Here is a 22,656-nt window from a genome sequence, read left to right as displayed (position 1 = left end):
ATCCGCCATTCCGAAATCGCAGGAGGGTCGGTGTAATGCACTACCAAAATGCCCGTAACTAAGAAACAAATGCTAATTCGATGATGCCGACTGGCACACTGATTCACTATGAATGTAGGCCGCACCCCCTAGCGGCAGAAGCTCGTACTACATCCGGTTCGCCCGCTATTGACACAGTCTTGAAACTTTCCGATCGCACCTCGTATCTATAAAGTTAATGATATGAGCAAACTGCACTAATATGCTGCAAGAAACACCATTATGTTCTCCAAAATTTGAAGGAAAGATGCAAATAAATACAACAGAATGTGAGGGCTAGAAGAGGCTGTGAAGCGTATTCATTACTTTCTCAACACATTTATACTGAGAGACATAAAAATTGAATCTGCAACCACACCCCACATTCTGACTAGGAGTTTACTGGTAGAAATTTAATTTTAAAGTTACATATCTTAGAAACTGCTGTAGTCTTTGCAAAATGGCCTTATGTTCCACATCACAAAAAAGTTTTTCAATCATATCAAACCAGATGGTCTGTTCTTGAAAACTTATTAAACAATTTTATGTTTTATACTTAAATATACATAACTAAGTTTCAGAATTATAATTTCTGAAAAATTTCTAAGCTTCAATGATTGTGCACTCTCCATGTTAAAAGTATTTGGTCTGTAAAGTGCAATGAAAATTTAAATTTACAAATTTTCAAAGTTCTGGAAGCTTACCGACATTCCAGAATAAATCTGATATACAGGCCAACTGCAGGAGTAGACCATGGGCCGTCCAGTTCGGTTCAAATGGAAGCCAAACTCAGGGTATCCTGAAATAAATAAAGATTGTATAGAAATGGATGTAGGTGTCTGCCAGGAGAAACTGGCCGGAAGTAACAGCAATATATAATCTATCATATCATCAAAACACTGAATTTATGTCACAGCAAGAATTTTTGAATATCTGTAACATATAAAAAATAGAATAAAAATGTACTTGGATATTATCCATCGTCTAGTAAATATAAAACGTAAAACAACGTTTCGGAGATGGGACTCTATCTCCGTCTTCAGGTTCCTACACAGTTGGGCCCACTAGATAGAGCTAATCCCTATCTCCGGACAAAGTAAAAAAGTGAAAGTCCCGGAATAAAAAGCATTACCACACCATCCATCCGTGGGACAAAAAAGAATACGTCATTCTCATAACTGGTCATTTCTTATTTGAGAAACCTATGAATTCTTACCCACAGCCTGATACATCTGACTTGTCTGAAGCTCATTTGCCCAGGTGACACAAAGTCCAACAGATGCAGCACCTGTGATCCATATGGTTCAAGGACTACCTAAACTCCCTTCAGCAGCAGAAGACAAACATGTCTCTACTTTCATGGCAACTTGTGGTCATTCAAGAAGTTTTTCCTGGTAAGCACACACATGTACTAGTGGTAATTTTGAAGACATCTCACGGTGTAATAAAACTACCGATTCACAAGCTAGCGATGCTACAGCTTGAGAAAGACTGACATCAAACTTGCGAAGGTTGAGGATGTTACCAATTTCTAACGGCATCTGGTACATTCGTGTTTGCAAAAGATTCCTTCTTAGATGGTTTCTGTTATTCCAAGTTATTCATGTTTAATTTTAATGGTTAATTTGTATTTGTGCCAAATTGTGATTGGTTTACATATGCATCAGATGATGTCATTCTTTGTATACAGTTTTCCCCAAATCTCTGACTAGCTTGACCTTCTCTGATAACCTGCTTCATGTATCAGCATGGCCGCTGGCCATGATCAAGTGCTAGTTGGAGTCTAGTACTCTCAATTCATCTGCACAATCAAACAATGAATTCCAGATATACTATGCATGATAAGTAACACAATAAACAATAAATAATAAATAATGTGTGGAACTGAGGTTAAAACTTCAAAGCTACAAAAAAGCAGAATGGTTCAACACTAAAACAACAGACTGCAAATGGGCCTGGTAGTAAGATTATGGGAAAAAATAAAAAACTAATGGAGACGCAAAAGCCAATAAAAGATGGGCGTTTCCCTGAACATAGCAGGCATATTTATAACACTAACGTTCCTATTATTTTCCTTAATTTCCCTTAAATTATATACGTGAAAATGTTTTAAAATATATCATCTGAAAGGATGTTTTAAGTAGGAAGGCAGTATTATACACTTCTTTTCAAGGCGCTATAAGTCAGACTGTCATAAAGAAACAGACGAGATTCATCCAACTTGCAAAAATGTTGTTAAAACTTAATGACAAATAAATTATAAAAGTAAAAAAAAGTAAAGCTGTCCCACTATATGCCATGTAGGTGCTTGGGGGGAGTGGAGGTATAGCTCCTACTCATTCTTGACCTCGGCACTAGATGGGGGTGAGTGGTCAGCATCACGCCCCGGCTGGCTTTACCCCCGGGAAAGGACCCCGGTACCCATTGGATAGGAGGCTGGGTGGGCCCCAGAGCCGGTCTGGACGCAGAGGCTAGAGGAAAAATCCTCTGCCCCTGCCGGGGATCGAACCCCGGTCGCCCAGTCTGTAGCCAGTCACTATACCAACTGAGCTACTTCTAGGCGTTTGATTTCAATTTCCTGATTCATACACACAGAACTTTGACAAATAAATTATAGCAAATATAAATTCCTGAAAACAATCCTCTACCTAAATAAAGATAGATATAAGTTAACATAACTAATATTTACAGCCCAACAGGATATTAGAGTACCTAACAAAATGTCTAAAGTAAGATTAAGGTAAGGTTTGGATAAAACATATTAAACTGAAACTGTGAAGTTTAAAAAAGGAGTCACAATATTTTAATCAGACACTCCAGCACCTTCTAAGACATAAAAAATAAAAAAAAAGAACAAAATCAATCCAGGACAATTCTTTTGAAAATACAGAACTTCCAACTTCATAAACATGAAACATAGATTAACCAATACCAGGATGTTATCAACTTTACAAAAATGCACGTGTATGATAAAATATGCTGAGTCAGTGCCAAGTTGATACTATTCATTTCTGACTAGAACTTTAAAAGTTTTTTTAATCTCGATCACTTTGCAATGAAGAAAAAAGCACACCCAGTCATCTAAACTTTTTCTGCAGAACTGCCTTCAAGAAACCAGTTATACTACACTACATTGCCTAAGGAATTTCACAGTAAGATATGCCAAGTCTCTTTTACCTATATACACCTATTTTTATAGCATGTTTCAACATGATTCAGCTTTGTTAAAGGTCATCGCACACCAACGAGTTTTGGTCTAATAAGCAGCCACCATCTCTAAGTCAAGGTATGACACTGCACTATTCTAACAAAAACTGTTGTACAAAGACACTAATGGTTTGCAAAAGCACATCAGAGTGTCTTAATACATAAAAACTAAGAAAAAAGTAAAACTGTCCTGCTACACAAAATGTAAGTGGTTGAAGGGAGAGGAGGTATAGCTCGTACTCATTCCTAACCTCAGCACTAGATAGGGGTGAGTGGTCAGTGTCATGCCCTGCCTGCGCTTTACCCCCGGAAAAGGACACCGGCACACATTGAAAAGGAGGCCGGGGGGGCCCCAGAGCCAGTCTGGATGCAGAGGCTAGAAGTAAAACCCTCTGCCCCTGTCACGGATCGAACCCCGGCCATCCAGCTATAGTCAGTCACTATCTGACTGAGCTTCCCTGGCTCCATCCCACTTTTTACAACACACAAAAAAGATGCTGTAACATGTTTCAATAACACTTTCTACTGATAAAAAAACTTACTGCAACATAATTATTGTATTAAACTAAAGACGCTAATGTGCTTATGCATTTTCTTTTTGAAGTAAAGTAGGAGGGCAACGCTGATATCTGAGTATATTATTTATCATATATCAATAAAACTTTGATAGCAATGACAAATGTGTGTGTGTGTGAACTGACATACCTGAGTAAATTCGGTAAGTAAATTGACCCCTTTTGTAACACAACATAACAGTAACAACACCCTATTTTACTTAAATTATCTGAAGACTGCCTGAAGTTGCAACTCCAATATTAATACTCTTAAAAGTCCTTTTATACTGGTAATGTGTGTGGAGTGTCATACTTGCATACGAGGTCTGTCCAAAAAGTATCCGACTATATTTTTTTCCCGCAGTAAGTAATGGCGAAAGGGTGGAGAAACTGAGCGTAGTGGTAGAAGGGACTTTCATTCGTATGTGTGATTTTTTGCTTCTCGCAGCACCGCTGCCAGATAGCGAAGTGGTGTAACACGTGTTCGTCGCATTCTCGTTTCGCTCAAGAGCTTGGAGCAGCGATATTGCATCAAGTTTTGTCAGAAACTTGGGGATAACCAAGCGGATGCAATGGGGGTCACTCAAATTAAAGAGTGGTTCAACCGCTTTAAAGATGGCCGCATGTCAGCGGACAGTGACCAGCGTTCTGGGAGACCATCAATGAGCCAAAATGCTGATGTCATTGACAAAATGCAAACAATGATCATGGAGGATCATCGTTTGACCGTCCAGGAAATTGCTGATGAGGTTGGGATCGTTAGGGGTTTTGCAAACACAATTTTAACTGAGGATTTGGGCATGCAAAGAGTGGCGGCAAAATTTGTGCCCAAGCTTCTTTCGCCAGAGCAGCAACAACTCCGCCTTGAGGTTGTGCAGGACATGCTGGAGTGCGCCAACAGGGATCCTGAGTTCCCTACTCACCTGACATGGCTCATTTTGATTTCTGGCTGTTCCCGAGAATGAGGACACTGCTAAAAGGCTCCCGTTTTGACAGCCATGAGGACATTATACAGAACGGGTCGGCGCAGCTGCATACCATTCCAAAACAAGCCTTCCAGAATTGCTTCCAGCGATGGAAGCACCGCTGGGCAAAGTGTAAGGAGCCACAAGGGGCCTACTTTGAAGGGGATTAGGTATTGTAACCCCCCCAGATACAGAACTTTGTTTTCCCGGCCCATGGTCGGATACTTTTTGGACAGACCTCGTATATTAACAGTTATGAGATCATAATTATATATTTTTGTATTCTTAAGAAAACTGGCTTCCAACATCAATATTGCAAATATGCCCTATAAGTATTCTTAAAGATCTGAAATTTGGGGGTAAAATCATGTGCATGCAACAGGTTGTTTTAGAAGTATGACAGTCTACACCTGGGGAAATGCCTTCAAAGATAATTCACAGAACACTCTCAAAATGCACATGCTAACTGTGAAGAGACTATACTTTCTGCATACAAAGCTGTACAAAAAATGGTGATACTGAGCACAACCAATTAATCCAAAATGTTTTCACTTGGCCCAAGTGTAAAACAAAATTGTTATCTTACCTCTGTCCATGTCACGAGGATGGGAATAACAGCCATCCAGTTTGACGTAATCAACGTTCCAACTGGCGAAGGTATCAGCATCAGTTTCCAAGTAACCCAACACTCCTGGATAACCTGCACATGTGTAGTTCCCATAGTCCTCATAGATTCCAAACTTCAGCCCTTTTCCATGAACCTATACAGTAAAGACAAGTGACTGTAAGCTGCACTAAATAAAGTACAAAAATTACACTGTGCCTACTGCAAAGCTAAGGAAAAAATAACTAGATGTATTAAAACTGCAACTCAATAACAACTGAGTGAGAAGACATGTTGTATCCATGGGGAAACAGCCAGAGTCAAGCCTTGGCCTCCTCTCATGTGGGAGGTTTCTTTGTCTTTGAAGTGTGCATTATGAGTAGTGAGTGACAATCCTAATTTTCCTGCTAGAGCTATCTAGTAGTGAATCAGGAGAGACTGGTGAGAAATGCCCCCTGAACTTTCCTTACAAAACATCTTGTTCATGCTTGTAAGGTTCTTTTACATGCTGTAAATCTACGACATGGGATCACAGGCTTTACTTTCCCTCCAAAGGAAGTTGTGCTAAAGATTTATATCACCCTTAAAAATCCATCGACCTCAGCCAGGTTTGAACCCACGAACCTTGGGTCCAGTGGCGAGCACGCTAACCACTAGTCCACCGAGGGCGACACGTGAGAAGATATGGCAGAACACAATACCTTTTACTTTCAGTGCTTTATTGTCAGTATCAGTGGTGGAGTGGAAGGTTTGCTCCAAGATGAGATGGAGATGGAATGATAAAGATGACTAACGTGTGTGTTTGCATATTGTACGTTAGTTACTCATAGTGTGTGGATAAAACTTTCATTACAATTTGTAACTATTCTATCATAATTCATGTAATGTGTTACCTGTTAATGTATACGGCTTATTCCAGGTACTTTAAATTTTCAAATCAACACTCCTCCCAGTAGGAGGCTTATTTACCATAACAGCCACAATGTGGAATGTAACCATGTATACTGCTGAACCAAAGTCACAACCTAACCCCCTAATCAAGAAACTATATGTGGTTTATTACCTTAATAAGTTGTATTTTTCTAAACAGAAGTTGGTCTACAGTATTGAACCCAGGTTGTCAGCACTGTAGTCTAACACGCTACTGCTGAGCTTTTGTGGTCAATGTAAAGATGCCTCTTTTTATGAGACAAAGTGACAATAAAGAATGTGATAAATAATACTGTGTGTTTGAAAGAAACAGTGAGGTGTCAACACCCAATATTTCAGCCAGTAAGTCAGAGAAATTTCCACTCTTACACCGCAAAACTGGAGTCAGATTGGAGGTTAACAATCGAGTAGATCTCACTGTCAGTGAATTTTAATGACATCTGTATTAATGGTATACAATGAAAATTGTCAGGTAAATTTAATTTTGGTATATACTGGCCACTTGTAACCACTACATTACATGAAGCCAAAATAAAGAAAGTCTATCCAATTTCTCAAAAATAGCTCATCATACAAAAAATTGCTACATAATATAAAATATAGTTCCCTTTAATGTCTGACTTTTAAATAACACATTTTACAATTTTATATATATATATATATATATAAACAAAACAATAAATATTTAACAAATTTCAATTAAAGTATTTTCTTCAGTGTGCTAGTTATAGTGTATATTCATATATACAATAAATGAACAGATATTAAAACTGATATGTACTCAGCTATGTAATTTATCTAGTTTTATCTTACCAGGTATTTCACTTAATAGCTACTCTGTCTCCTCTTAATAAAACAGCAAATTAAGAAAATTTTAAAAAATAGGAAACAATTAGAGGCAACACATGAAACTTCTGAGGCCAATTTACTGAGTTACACTTCGCAATAAAATTAAAAGTTAAGATATTTGCAGAGTTGGGAAAACAGAATATAACTGAGAAGATTAAAGAATATCAAAATGGAAGCAGTAAGTATCAAGAATGCCTCTATATAGATTTCCCTGACAAGTTAATACTCATTAAATTATTGAATGATTAATTATAGCTCCAGAACACATCATAATGGCCCAAACTGTGTTCGGAAGAACACAAGAATAAGAACAAAATAATGCATATTGCAAGATCTGAAATTAGAAACATAAGAATTTTTTTTAAATGAAGTATATAGTGGTATAAACATGTGTTACCCATGGGGATGATAGCATAAGAAATGACGATAACCATCACAAATGATAAAGCATATTGTAACTTACATAGTTTGAAAGATCATGAAGACCATACGGGAACCTCAGTCTGTCGGGTACAAGTTGACCTGAATAACTTCGATCTTTCTCCAGCCAGCAGTCATCGATGTTGATGTACTCATATCCTACAGCTGCATAGCCTTCCGACACTACGAGATCAGTCATAGTGCGGAACAGACGATCACTGCACAAAGAGTGATAAATACACATGCAAATTTTTAAATCAAAGGCCTCACTTCTGTGAAACATTACAAGCAGAAACATAAACAATGTCAGTGGTACTAGACATGTTCAGTTCTTATAACAGCTTTTATAAAGGCAGTTTTTTCCTTATTGAAAGTCACTTATTCCTCCTCACAGTGATATAAAAAATATTTCAACCTCAGTAAAGGGATGGAACTCAGCATATACAGGTACCATATAGGTCTACATGGTCCCTTAACTCCAAATGGAATGACAATCATGAAATAACTTAATACAGTCGAACCTCAATATAACGCGGGTTTTGGGGGACAGCTTCAGTACTCGCGTTACATGTGAAATTGACATTTATCTTATTTTGGAATCCTTAACATTATGTATATTTATACAGTGACTAAAATACATGACATTTAAGGTAAATTTCAAACTTGTGTTTCACCAGTGCTACTGGCACAGACCACTCTAAATTACATAACATTTATGCCTCCTTACAAAAATAGTCATGTAAAACACGTAATCATATTGGGGGACATAATTAAAGCTGCGGTATAACCGAGTCCATGGAATAATGAGGCGCGCTATATATCAAGGTTCTCCTGTAATTCCATATTCCTAATAAAGTCGAAGACACTTCTTCACCCCACTTCTTTCCGAAGACAATTTTGGAATGCATATGTAATTTAATTTTTTTATCATTATTTTATATTTTGGACATAACATATTTATCCACATTAAAAAAGTTGAGTACTGTAAATTATTAAATTAAATATTGCAAGCTACATGAAAGCATGGAATGATACAGACTCACCTGACACAAAACCTACATCAAGTATAGAAACAGAGCATACAATTGCATATTCCATATACCTATGCCTTTCTCCAATCCCATATAAACCACTTCACTTTCCAGCATCGCCACTTCAGACCCGAAGGTGGCAACAGTAATTTTCTTTGAAAAACTGACATCTACTGACAAGTCTACACAGCAGCAAACCCAGAAGATCATCATTATCATCCTCCAGTAGTACCCTAAAATCTCATCATTCACCTAATTCCTGAACTTCAAACCCAAAGCAGATTCTGAAGTAAGTAAATAATTTTACATACTTTATACTGTCATATCATCTTTTTAAACGTTGTGTCCCATTTCTGACAAGAAAGGGTTACAATGTTTAAATCTAACTGTATTCGGTTCAAGAAACATTTACATTACTTGTATTTAAACTAATGTTTCTGTCCAACAAGATTTCACATTTCACCAAACCAAAAATTATCTCAGTACCAACTATGCATTTGTTATGTTTGTAGTAAAAAGTTTATAACAGTAAGGGAAGAAGCACAAATCCTCCAACTCCCTGCACAAGCATGGGCAAAGAAAAACATCAACCTCAGTCAGACTTAAACATCAAATGTGGAATTAGTACATAATTAATTATGGCACCACATGCAGTGACTGGTACATGAATACCAACATACTATATCATCTGACTTCCATTCAATTATATTCATAACATATTACACAACTTCAGACTGCAGTCAAACATTATTTAATATGGTGTGGGGCTTCCCAGTTCCTCAAGCACTTTTTTAACTTTCTGATGATACAACTGATAAAATTTAAATACCCATTATTTAGTGCTGCAACATTCCCTGTCCTGTACATAATTAAGATAAAAAGTACAGCCCTAGGACACATATTCTCAAAATTGTGCTTCAAGAGATTTGAAAAAAGCCACTCATTAGAATTTCATGACAAGCATAATTTGAGGTTCTCATGGCGGTGAGTATGTCTTCTGCGTTGTAGTGCCATGTAGTCTGGTAGAAGTTCGCCAACATTTCACCGACATTTTACATTGGAGAATCTAACTATAAATTAGCAATAAAATGCGTATCTAAGCATTACTGCAAGTTCAGACTCAAGCCTTTTTGAAAACTTAAACAATGTTCATATGTACACACCTGTCTAAAAGGCAAATTTTGAGATCTTAATAATAAATATCTTATTGTGTGCACAGACTTTTCATGTAAAAAGTTTTTTAATTCCCATAAAACCTGATTTGAACACACAGCTGCTGTCTTTCCATTCCTTTTATTTACAAAGCAAAGCAAGTGCTCGGCGTGAGAATATCATTAAAAGAATTCACAGGAAAACAATGATCTTTGTATATCCGTGTCGTGACAAACTATCTAAAATAAAGACATAAAACAACAGTTCTAAATTACATGTCAACATGTGTAAATGTATGCTAATGCTTAACTCACACATCTATTCAAGTCTGGTTTTCATAAATACTGAAATCAAAATGTAAGGACATGATACAGTCCACAAATTCCAGTCAGTGTTACGCTGTTACTAGTGAAGTTTTCCATCTTGGTAACTAAAGAGTCTGATGTTAAAACTTATATTTCACCTCTCCCTTCTGTGGCATTTAATGTTGTAACCGGTGACAAGAAACAGGATATGGAGTTCTGGAGTCAGCTACTGCATCCTGACCAAACAGATTCTTGGATGAAAATGTCTGGTAACTTACATTATGTCACATGCCCTCACATATGAATTTCATTTTGTATGTTCAGTGTAGGTGATTATAATGTCTCATTAATTTTAATACCAGAAGTTAATTATAATATCACAAGTAAACATATTTTGATGTACCAGTAATAATTAATTTTGTAGGTTATTATTTATATTTTATAATCTGAACCAGGAATACAACCACTGGAAAACCCACTGCCATTTTCCTACTCTGGTAAGTCAAGAAAGGTACTTGACTTCCCTAAGGTAGTTTATATACTGTACAGTATGTTTGCTCCAATTTTAGAATTGTCATTAACACTGATAAGCAAGTTACAGCTTTGTACTGTAAAGTAAAGAAAAATTGCTGGATGAAATGCGAAATCCAATACCAGATTTCACATCTTTCAACCCTACACATATCAGAAAAACTCTATAGTGTCAGACTTCATTTACCCAAATTACATCTATTACAAAACAAATATTTGCAGGCATTTTTTACACAGTCTAATCAGTGATATATATGCCTAAACTTCCAACTCTGAGATACAAAACATGATCAAAATGAAACAAACATTAGTATTCTAATGCCGACTCTCTTCTGTGATGTTCTGCCATGTAGTCTGGTAGATTTATTTAAACTATCCAACAATCAATTAACCTAAATAATAACAGCTTGAATTTCAGAGCTGTAAAATGGTGCAAAAAGTCTTCTCATTTATGTCATATGGTAAATCTATGGATACATGGTGAAGATTACAGATTATAAAGCTACTCATTATACAGCTTTCTCCAGCCACTTTCTTCCTCTTATGCCCAAATATTCTCCTAAGCACAGTGTTTTCAAATGCCCTCAATCTGAGTCCTTTCCTTACTGTGAAGGATCAAGTTTCAAAAAACATACAAAACAAGAGGTAAAATTATAGTTCTTCATATTTGAAGTTTCTTTCCTGAGATAGGCAGTGACAAAGATTCTGAACTGAACAGTAGCAAACATACCCAAATTTAATATGATCTTAATTTCTTCGTGAATGTAATTTTTATTAAGAATTTGAGGTTTTCACAGCAGTGAGTCTGAAGATTGCTGTCTTCTAGGTTATTGCACCATGTAGTCTGGTAGATTTCCACCACCGTTTCAGAGGTCATACTGCCTCTGTCATCAGGGTGATGAATGTGACATTCACGGTGCAAAAACTCGATGGCTGTCTTCTGCGTTGTTGTGACATGTAGATTGCCAGAAGTTTACTTAAATTTCAGAGGTCCTTGCTGCCTCCATCATCAGAGCAATAAGTAAGCCACGTGTGTGGAAATGGTTAGAATTATAGGAAACTGACAGTCAAGGAAGAGCCTTGGCCTAACCCGGAGAGGATGTGGGAACCAACAGGAACATGGGGGGCACTACTACCATATATTTGTTTACCTGGCTTAACATTCTTGCAGCGTTCCTAGTTTATGTTTTAATCACATCATATATTTATTACTCATACATGATTAACTAAAAGGAGCTCTGCATCAATGTACCATACCTTATACAATTGTCAGGATCATTCTTGCAGTCTGTATTGCATCGAAAACGTTCCCATGAGAGCCAGCCCATGGGTGGAGTCCGGGCCAGCCCATTCTCCAGCGCCTGAACCACTGATGAAAATACAAACACCACTACTACCACACATGACACATAATTCACCCCACGACTGTCCATAACTATGTCAAGTGTGCACTATCTGAAACAGATCGTATTGTGGTATCAGCATAACAACACTAGAGTCACTACGACACACTTCACATTGACAGTTCCCAACTCTCGAAGCAGCCTCGGTGTAAAGTGTCAAATCTGACTGAACTATATTTACATTCCTGGAAATGTGTGTCTGAAAAAATGTTTGATGGAGGTAATGACTACTTATTTAGTCAGCTGAAATGATTACTCTGAAATTTAATAAATGTGTAGAGTGATTTATGACAGGGCACTAAAATGTTTTATTATTAACTGTCTAATTAAATACAACCATCAAGCTATGCAAGAAAAAAATGAAATAAAATAAAAAATGTCTGTAAGGAATTCACATTTCCAGGAAAAATGTTTCATAATTTTCATAGTTTAATTTAATATGCCAAAGTCTTCAGTCAATATGAACTCAGCTACAAAATAAAAATACAATCCATTTAGTTTTAAAATACCAAAGTCCCCAGTTAGGAACAGAACATTTCCAGCAAATTTAAAAGAGAGCAGAACTACATAAACGTTTGTAACCACTTGTACGTGCACAAACACACAACAGAACTCTTCACTCCTTTGTGCCAGCAAGCCAACTAACACAACTGTAGCCTCTTGCTCGTGCACAGCCAGCAGATCTCCCCTCCCGCCCACTCCTAGCACTTTCACCCAATGCCCCAGATTTAAAATGACTTCAGGCATCTACAATAGTATTATTTGGCAGCAAAACATTCTTCCCATGGTCATTAGCCACGGTACACATAACATTTCACATCCCTTACCATTCACTATTACAGTTGTATGTCTCAACTAGGAAGGCAACTCCTATGGCCATTACAGGAAACAGAATAACCTTTGTAATCACTCTGTCTGTGATATAACAGTTGTAGTTTGTTCCTACACTGTCCATGGAATGAATGCTATACAAGGTGAGGTCTGTGTTAGTTTTGCAATAGTAAGAGAATTCTATCTGCAATATTCTAGTTCTGGCATTTAAAACTGCAACTAGCTCTCTATGGTAACACAGATCTAGAATATCAACTCACAACTTCAGCATTAAGCCTTCTATCTAACGATGCAAAAACATCAATACACTTATCACAGACTAAAATTTACATGGAATGTTATGAGTCTTTCTGTATGGAAAATTGTACAAGATTTCAAATTATAATTTTTACAGTCAGAAGATTTTAAAATCAACCCCATTCTGTAGCGTTAGTACTAAACAACTTACATGAAATATGTTATTACTGAACTTACAACTGTTCACCTTTATTTTTAATTTGTTATATACTAATGACTTGTCAGTGGCAATTAACAAAATCCTTCCCCAATTTATACCATTTCTGGGGAGTGCTATTTTCAAATTCTGACAAAATTTCTCATCCTATAATCAGTTTAAGACAAATATCTTCTGTACATCTTGAAATAGACTGTCTTCTACTCCCAGCTACCAACTTTTACCTTATTTTTAAGTGGCCCAAGAAACAATATTTACTTTCAGCATATCAAGGAATGGTTCCAGGTTTGTTTGTATAGAAAATCTTATCATGTCTTGTCATTACTTTTCAAAACTGAAACATTTTTATCTAAGATCTGAGAGACATCCAAAATAATAAAGTATTAAGGAGGCAACGAAGAATATCCACAAATATGAAGACTAAGAAAGAAAACTAATAGGAAAATTTCATTCACCATAACTTGCCTTGAAATTTGATCTGTTGAAAATGAATTTGATAAGACTGTATATATGCATCAACTGCAGTAGAAAGAGATTTTTAGCTGGCAGTCACGCCCTGTCAGAGACAGCATATTAACCCACCACACAGCACTATGTTCATTATCATTCTGCCCCCGCCCCCACTTCCACACACACAAAACAAATAAATATAATTTTAAAATATATTTTTTATGTAAAACAAACCAATGTCAACTGAAGTCCTTCCAATAAAATACATTTAAATTAATTGTACATATTTTTATTACTGTGCCCAATGATGGTGATTACAGTTGTATCCTATATTACAAGTGTTGGTTACGATCAGCCTTGGTTAGTACAATTGTAATGCAAATCTCATGGATATGCAGCAGGAGTGGCAACCATATGCAATAACATTCAGTTCAAATCTGAAGTGCTGTTTATAAAACATGTAAACTGTTCCAAAAGCAAAAAGCATTTTCAAAAGCATCCCAATTAAAACAAAGATTTTAATGGTAAACAAAACACATACAATGTTAATAATAAAAATTTTCTTGTTCTGCTATCACAGACCAGGTACTCTGGCCTGCTTTGCCTAAATACTAATTGTAAGGCAACCACTCTTTCTGACACACAGGCAATAAGGTACAAACCTACTGGAAGTTTGTGCTCAGGTTGAAAATACCTGTACATGCAAAAAAATTGAAAATTTTATAATGCTGGCATTGTTGCTGCACTATTTAGACTCTTGCAATTAACAACACTCTATAACAGACACTGAAATGAATATAGCAACATCAGAAAAGGGGAAATACAATTAGAGTTTATAGTGAAAAGTGTCTATGGTATTTCTACAGTAATAAGAATGCTCTCTAAACACTACCTTACATGAATGTCAGACAAAAGTTCCATTTCCTTGCTGGCAGAATGATTGATGTTCAGAATTCAAAACCAAATCACCTCATACAAAATTTCTCCATGATAGGATACATGTATTCATACGAAACATGCATGAATCACGGTTATTTGAAACACATGTTTACATAAAAATAATTTAGTTTTGTGGACACAGACGACTGGAATTACAAAAACTGCGAAATATGTGAATTGCAAAACATCGGTCCACGGAAATACCCTGTCAGTTCACTGTAATAATACCACACATTATTAGTACAATAAATACAAAAGCACCTCCCAAATTGATTAATTTTAACTGCACTATTCTTATGGATACAATATTACGAACATAACCTAGTATAATCATTTGTACATGCACTGCAGATAAAAACAGTGTAACTAGATTTTACCTTGAACAAATTGCTCTCGTTTCACTTCCAACACGACGGCCAGCTTCCGTTTAGTGAAGGTAAAAGCTGCCTTTTAAAAGAACGAGGCCACAGATTGGCAGCACCCTACACCGTCACTTTGTGCTTAAACGAGCCCCAATGTTAAAACGTACTTCAAAGTGCCCGGTATTGTGATTTCGAAACACATTAGGAATGTCTGAAGTTCACCACTTACATGCAATTAACTAACTTCCATTACAGAAATATGGCATATTACTACCACGGACATTAGTCTCTAGACTTCACTGCTCGCACCAAGGTGACATGTTTTATTATCACGATGCAATGCTTAATTGCGCTGCGCTGATAAACATGCGCGTGGTTTGCACCAAGACTACAACTGTTCACAATTCTCTAGAGCTTGTTAATTATTTTTATATTGGTATTCCATATGAGTATAGCCAACTTGAGGCAAAATTCTCTTATTTTGCTTCCGGAATCGAGGATACGGAATGTTTGAGCAGAATTACCGGTACAATATAAGCCGAGTGGTTGGCACTCCTGCTTAGAGTTCAGAAGGTCCCGGGTTCAAATCCCCACCAGGAAACCGACTGTGCTGATTAAAGTTTTAGTTCTTGCTCCTGAGAGTGTCGTTAAATAAACCATGAATAAACAAATATTTTGGTTGTGAGGATTATTTCTGTACAGTAAGTTTTGTTTTGTACGATGAATTTGTGAAATGTATAATACGCATAATAACTTAAACAACCAATCGATTATTTGAAGGCTTTACACCCAGTGAGCTCAGAAAGTTGGAAAGCCCTGATGTAAGGTGTCTCCTGGACAGCTGACAACACAAGGGCAAGACTTTCTCTTCGGCGTAGGAGTAATGTAATAAAATTATACTGCTACAAACAATTTATAGACCTGAGTCGGCACGATACATCCTCATATATTATTCGTAACACACGATGACCTACCAAACCATATACTCGGTATGTGACAGAAAGTAGGTTGACGCAAAAACTTCTTTGCAAAGTCGCGGTTACTTAGCTGTCCGGTAAGAATGCAAAGTTGACCCTGTGATTAATTATGCACCATTGCATGAGAAAAAGCTCCGTGGTGTCTTAAAATAAGCAGTGGATACAGGAGAATAGCCTGTTTAATTCTAACCTAACCTCGGGAGGATGAGCATGTAGTATACCTACGGTCTGTTAGGAGACTGGGCGGGTCCCACAGTTACTTTGGTTTAGATTGTTGCGGTTGTAACCTTGAAAAACACAGTTGCATATGATACCATTGTTTCCGTGTTGTTCCCTTGAGTGCCCTGCTGAAGTCATCGCCCGTGATATGACGGAAAGTACACCTTTGGAATTTTACCGTAAACCAAAGGTTAAACCTTTCCGGTATTGTGACATCATTATCCCACCTACGTCTTGTATTCCAAGTCATCTCCGTCCTTAAGATTTTCTCCCGAAGGTCCTGTTTGCTCCACTATTCTAGTTTTCTTTTATTTGATAGTTCTAATAATATTTGACGGAGAGAGAAAATTTTAGCTTTCTATTTTCACACTCCTGAAACTTCATTTGTCTTAGTTTTCCCTGTTCTGCTCTGAAATGCCCTCAACCTATGTTCTTCCCTTCACATGAAAGTAAGTTCCACACCAAAACATGGCCACTTACGTAAAGGGGAGTTTTACTTCAACTATACGGCTGACACCTAACTTAACCACTGATCTGCTTTTTTAGCCCACAACCCGAAGTCATATATAAAACCCCGCCAATAGAGAGTCTATCAATTCTGTACAAATTTTTGTAACAGACTATATTCAAGCTGAGGTTTTAACAGAACGCCCAAGATGGAGGCTTACCCATCGCCGGCTGCCCGCAACAGCTTGCCCAATGCATTACATTTCGAGATCGTCTCTTACTGACATGTCGTCTCACGGTTACCTGCTACACCATTTCCGGGGCGAGTGACTGTCGTGTTTCAATTGCCTGCCTGCGTTTCTCAATTGTTTTCTGTTGAACAAGAAACCACGTAACAACACGCTAGGTATACAATAAGAAGCCTTAGTTTGTACGAGGTATAACGAAAGGATATGCTTGTTGGTTATGAAATAACTGTTTTATTGCATATTTATATATGTGTGGTCTTTTGTTTAAACATTTCGCGCGTAATAACAGTAAATTTGCTGTATTTTATAGATGTAAACGATTTCCTACCGGATACAGTGAGAAATAATTACGAAAAATAACAGCTTTCGTTATGAAGGACGTTATAACCATGAATTGTAATCATGTCGACTCAAGAGTTCGTAAGTATTTTGTAATCTCTGTTTCAGCTTAAAGCAACTTTGCATTTAGTTTTACTCCTTATCATGCGAATTGTGGTGTCAGAGTTCCAGTACACCGTTGTAATTTATGAAATCTTGATTTTTATAAAACTCAGAGGGAATGGCGAATTGTGGTTTCTGTTATGTTTTCAAAGTGGTACTGTGCAAACTCATGAGGTGACAGGGAATCAATACGAGTAGGATACCGAACGTGTACAAACATGTACAAAATATGTACGTCGTACAAACACAACAACAAACAATGAGCAAAAATAATTTTGAAGTAGCATGTTACTGAGCTCAAAGCAGATGTGTTTCTTCTCCCAGTCTTTTAAGTGTTGTCGATGATAATACAGACTCGATGTTACACGACACAGTTATGCGTAAATGTAAGAAATTACCGTAGCTTGTCTACAGAAAAGGACGATAAAGTTTAGTCAGGATAATGACAGCCTAGAATGACGATTCCCAGCAAAGGCGATTTTGTCCCCATTAATATTTTAATTTTTCATTTCTGAAATTACCTGCGGGCTATATTCGAAAGTTCTGCTGGCCACGGACTTCACATGCATTAGCCTTCAGGAAACGTAACATGAAATTCAACACTGAACTTTGTTTAATGACAATCTCAGTCACCACTGTTTTTCCAAGAAGAGAGACATTTATCCTGCGGGTCGATTCTGCTGTCAGTTTCTGTCTTAACACATAGAATGTCCCAGAAAGACGTGTACACAATGCTAACGCAAGTAATGATTGTGTGTGTGTGTGTGTGTGTGTGTGTGTGTGTATATATATGTATATATATATATATATATATTAGGGCATTTTGTATAACAATATTTTGACCGGGAGTAACATGTCAGAACAAAAGACTTGCTTTCACTTCCGCCCACAGGGAAATGGGAGCAAAAGGTTAATTTCTGCTCAGAGACCCGCGTTTCTGACTTTCCTCATTTGTACTGTTCTTTATTAACTAACTAACTAGATGGCTTACCGAACCCGAAGGTTCATCACCGAATTAACCAAAGCCCCCCACCGGACCCTGTCTTGGGCCAACAAAATCCAGTCTCCTTCAACTCCTATCTCCCATAGATCCCGCCTGAGGTATCCACTCTCATCACAACCTTCGCGTGTCTGTAAACAAACTTCACATAACCGATAATGTTCGTTTAAATGCACAGACCTGACAGAATAATATAATTTATAGCTGGGCTGTTCTTTCATGTACTGCATTGTTTTGATAGATAAAACACGGAAATAAACTGTTAGAATGTTTCTCTTCTTCTCAAGATTACGTAACGTGACGCCACCTATCAGCAAGGCTAGACTGACGCACGCATTAGGACGAGAAACGTTATCACCAACTTAAATAGTCCAACGGCAGACTCGTGGACATTAATGCAACCTCGGTTTCCATAAACAGAGGACAATTTCTCGAACAGCAGAACGAAAACTGGTTTACAAAATTTTCTCTGTGTAGTTGCTTAAAAACAGTGCTTAGGTTTTGGAACAAATCGGATGAAGTACACATGGTAGATGCTAGATGTTAAACGACGAAGTAGGATTTATAAAGGCATGATAGTAGGTTTATTGCTTAAGCAGTAAAATTAAAATTACCATAGGCTGGCTATATAGCACAGGCTCAGAAAACAAGAAATACATAATAAGATTTTAGGTTTTTGTTGAGGTGAAATTCTGTACTGTTTTCTTGTAGATGGTTTCTAACGCTTCAGAGGAACTCCATCTTTGGGTAAACGTATTTTCGAAACTTAAAAGATTCCAGGGAGTCATGATTCAGAAGACAGTAACTGAAATGTTCACGTAAAGACGTCAAATCTCGTATGGTGGACCTTATCTCTATAGGGAGGCAATGCCACATAAATTTCGCAGATTATAATCCTTAATCACTTTTACCATGAAGATGGAGTCAGCATGTTTCTCAAAAACGTCGTCGACAAGCTGAAAGTCTGCATGTTATCATAACCCAGAAGATCATAATTCAAGAAATGATTGGGCCAACCTTTAAAAAGTATATCATATGAAAATAATGGTAAAATACATTTTCTAAGAAAGATGCTTATTATTCGTTAGGTATTTTTTGTGAAATTGACTATATCCAAATAATGATTTTAAAGATATCTTGATGTGAAAACACAAAGTACGAAGCAAAACTGTATTAAATCTAATTATTTTAATCAAATAGATTCATATTTATAATAGTTGCTAGTTGTCCAAAACAAGGTTGGTGAGTCATGACGTAAAACTGAGACTAGCAGGCAACTACTGGACACGAAGAGGCTAAGAAACATTTCCACTGGCTTTGATGTCTAAAGAGAAGAGTTATAAAGTATGTACTGTTAAGTGCATTGGCTGTCTCGCACATAGTTCCTGGTTGAAAGAAACTAGCATGAATCACGTTATCTCTATTACTTAATGATAGCTTTACGCTTTAATAGAAGATTGACAGATAAACAGCTCACGAAATTCATTGCCGCTACTACCTCTAAGAGAGAGAACGATAATTAAGCAATAATTTATTTTATTTTTATTGTATTTAAAAACTTTAATAAAATATGTCTGGCGCTTTCCTTTAAAAGTCTTTCTTGAAATGTGGTATACTATATTAATGAAATTAAACTATCCATTTTTAAGCCTAGCACTAACAAATAATTTACATAAACAGATTTTGTAGGATTTGAAGTTTTCACAGCGGTGAGTCTGTCTTTTGGGTGACGATTATCGCCCTGATGATGAAGGCAGCAAGGACAACTGAAATATCGGTAAACTTCTACCAGACTACACGGCGCAACAACTCAGAAGACAGGCATATTCACATAAGGATTTGTAAGAAAGGTGTTGTGTCTTATCTGTAGGTTATGTGCTGACATTCACTAGGACTAAGAGAAACTACGAAAACCCTCAATTAGAATGACATGTGACCAGGCAGTTATTTGACCCATTGTGGTTAGTGATCACAGATAATCGTCACCCCTAAAGACGAAAGCAGTATGTTAATCTAAAACGTAGGTGTCCACCTGTGATTTCACACGATGTCATAACCCTCAAGACCACTATGGAGATCTTCAAAACCGTGAGAACATCAAACCGAATACAAATTTATTTTTAATGAAGCCAGGGGGTCTAATTTTGCATACTTTAAAGTTCCACTCCAATGTAAATATTATATGTGACACATAACCTCAATCATTAAGAATATTAAAATAAGCCATCGACACCTAGGAGACATGTGAAAATCGAAAGGTTAATCAAATCTTACAAAATCCAACTATAAACCTAGAGGCTGTCTGAGTAGGTCAGATCCGAAATATAGCAGCTAGATGGCATGGCGATCTCAAAAGAATTGGGAACGTTTTGGTTAGTACATGCCCAATAGTCGAAAGGCCTTCTCAGTGAACTTCATGTCAATATAGTATAAAATACAGAGCACGTAACTTATGATATTTTTATTCAAGATATATTTATTCCGAGGTTATTACAAGCGACATGCACTAAAAATGTATTTATGCCCTTTTTAATATGTAGACTTTCAAATGAATTAATACGCATTAAAGTCACATATGATAATACACATTTTTATATCAGGAACAAAATCTATCAGAGGGCTAAAATTATTTGTGCCGGTATGTTAAAAGTTCATTTAAGCTATTAGTAAAGTTGCCTTTGAAATCAATTGAAGTACACGGAGCCTCAAGTCTATATGGAAATATTCCAGACAGCTTCCACATTTACCCGCGAGTATCGATTAAATAATCGAAAGCGGGGCTAATTCGAGACTGATGCCACATTACTCACGCCTCTCAGTCTTTTCCAGTATGGAGGTCAAGAACACTGCCACACATTAGGCATTTGGCTTTACATGGAAGGAAGAGCACAAAATGTCTATTTTAACTACGGATGCTTTACTGGAAGATTTATAAAATAAACGTGGTGTCAAATATCTCACAAATGACTGATTTTGTGAAACAGAAAAATTTTATTCTCAACAACAGGTCCAAGTTTTTAAAACAAGCATTTTATTGTCATTATAGTTTATAAGTTGTTGAAATTTTAAACCGACGGCCCGCGGGAAGATAAGAAACGGCAAATGTGGCTCGGGTATTTGAAGGTTCATAACTCCTGCTCAGTAGGTTGAATAAAGGCGACTCTCACGGGCGTGAAGTCAGAGAAATCGAATGGCCTTAACAGGACAAACGAGTTAATCCATTTCTAATGACATACATTAACTTGGCAATCTAGACATAGGCTTGACAAAAACTCAGTTGTTGTCAATGAGTATACTGTGTTGAACCTAGCTGTGCCAGTGTGTGACGTCACAGATAAAGGGAAGTGTAATTGAATAGGGGCACGGCCCGCCTTCCAGGACAAGTTGCCTGATGGAATAATCCTCCCACCAAGGTCTTCTGCCAAGAGAAAACCTCGTTAGCATAAGCACGCCCCCAGTTAAAGTTTGTAAGGCTCTGTTTATCAATTTAAGCTACGCGTTTTCTATGCAGGAATATAGTTTGACATAGGAAGGGACGATGTTTTGCGCTTGTGCAAGACTCCGCCCTTAGTTAGTTGGTGGTCGGTTTCTGGGAAAAAGATGCAATCAGCTTGCTTCCGTGTTTTGGGTACCGTTTAAAAAGCATTAGCCTGTGCTTCATAGACTCACAGTTTAGTATTTAATTCGCTTCTGACGAAATCTTTCGAGTTACAAACTTATCTTCAGGCAAAGAGCCACACTACATAATCAAAATATTCCCAGATATTCGCAACATTTCTTAAATACTAGACATTCATACCGAGCGATAAATGAGACAATAAAAATTATTGAAGCCGAAAAGAATAGAAAACATGTGAATATTCTTGAGAAATATTACGTTTCCTGCTCTCATCAACAAAACATTCATCTAAACGGTGCATATACAGTTAACCATAACCCCATATTTAATGTTTTATATCACTATTTCCAAAATAAATATCCTCTCTCCTATAACCAGTTACATTATATAAATCACGCTAGCGATCTCTAAGTATTCAGAACAATTTGAACCCCCGCCAGACATATGACGCCACAAAATCAGTAACTTTATCATTACAAATAAGAGTGCAGTGATACGGAAGTACGAAACTATGGTCTGAAGATGGGTTCATAAATCGAAACATGTGGATCGATAAGTCGGCATTTACATATCGAATGTATCTGAAAATATTTTCAGCAAACAGTCGCTGAAAGCCGACATTGTTTGCTCTCAGATCGAGTGTGGTATTACTGACAATTTCCATAAAATAATATTACATTAATTATTGTCACGCATGGCC

The 22,656-nt window shown here is 37.0% G+C and overlaps 1 protein-coding gene across 5 annotated transcripts in view; it reads right to left on the bottom strand.

The window, feature by feature from the left end:
- Nucleotides 1-22,656, bottom strand: part of LOC110833336 (alpha-N-acetylgalactosaminidase) — a 100,808-nt gene that overhangs the window by 9,173 nt on the left and 68,979 nt on the right. For 3 of the 5 annotated variants that reach the window (XM_022071301.2, XM_022071309.2, XM_022071318.2), the window contains 4 exons: nucleotides 11,824-12,021; nucleotides 7,591-7,765; nucleotides 5,331-5,505; nucleotides 723-817 (listed from right to left, as the gene is read on the bottom strand). In XM_022071301.2, coding sequence (XP_021926993.1) covers nucleotides 723-817; nucleotides 5,331-5,505; nucleotides 7,591-7,765; nucleotides 11,824-11,999 — 621 coding nt within the window. In that variant the 5' untranslated portion in view covers nucleotides 12,000-12,021. Of the gene's footprint in view, nucleotides 1-722; nucleotides 818-5,330; nucleotides 5,506-7,590; nucleotides 7,766-11,823; nucleotides 12,022-12,478; nucleotides 12,624-15,020; nucleotides 15,423-22,656 lie in introns of those variants that run through there. The other 2 variants (XM_022071284.2, XM_022071293.2) reach the window with 2 other exon arrangements.

This window comes from Zootermopsis nevadensis, unplaced genomic scaffold, assembly GCF_977971745.1.
Source record: "Zootermopsis nevadensis isolate Lab colony 2312 unplaced genomic scaffold, Znev_1.0 Znev_ptg000012l, whole genome shotgun sequence".
Classification (NCBI taxonomy): domain Eukaryota; kingdom Metazoa; phylum Arthropoda; class Insecta; order Blattodea; family Termopsidae; genus Zootermopsis; species Zootermopsis nevadensis.
The sequence above is the reverse complement of the archived record's forward strand: the minus strand, read 5'-3'. Positions and strand labels throughout refer to the sequence as shown.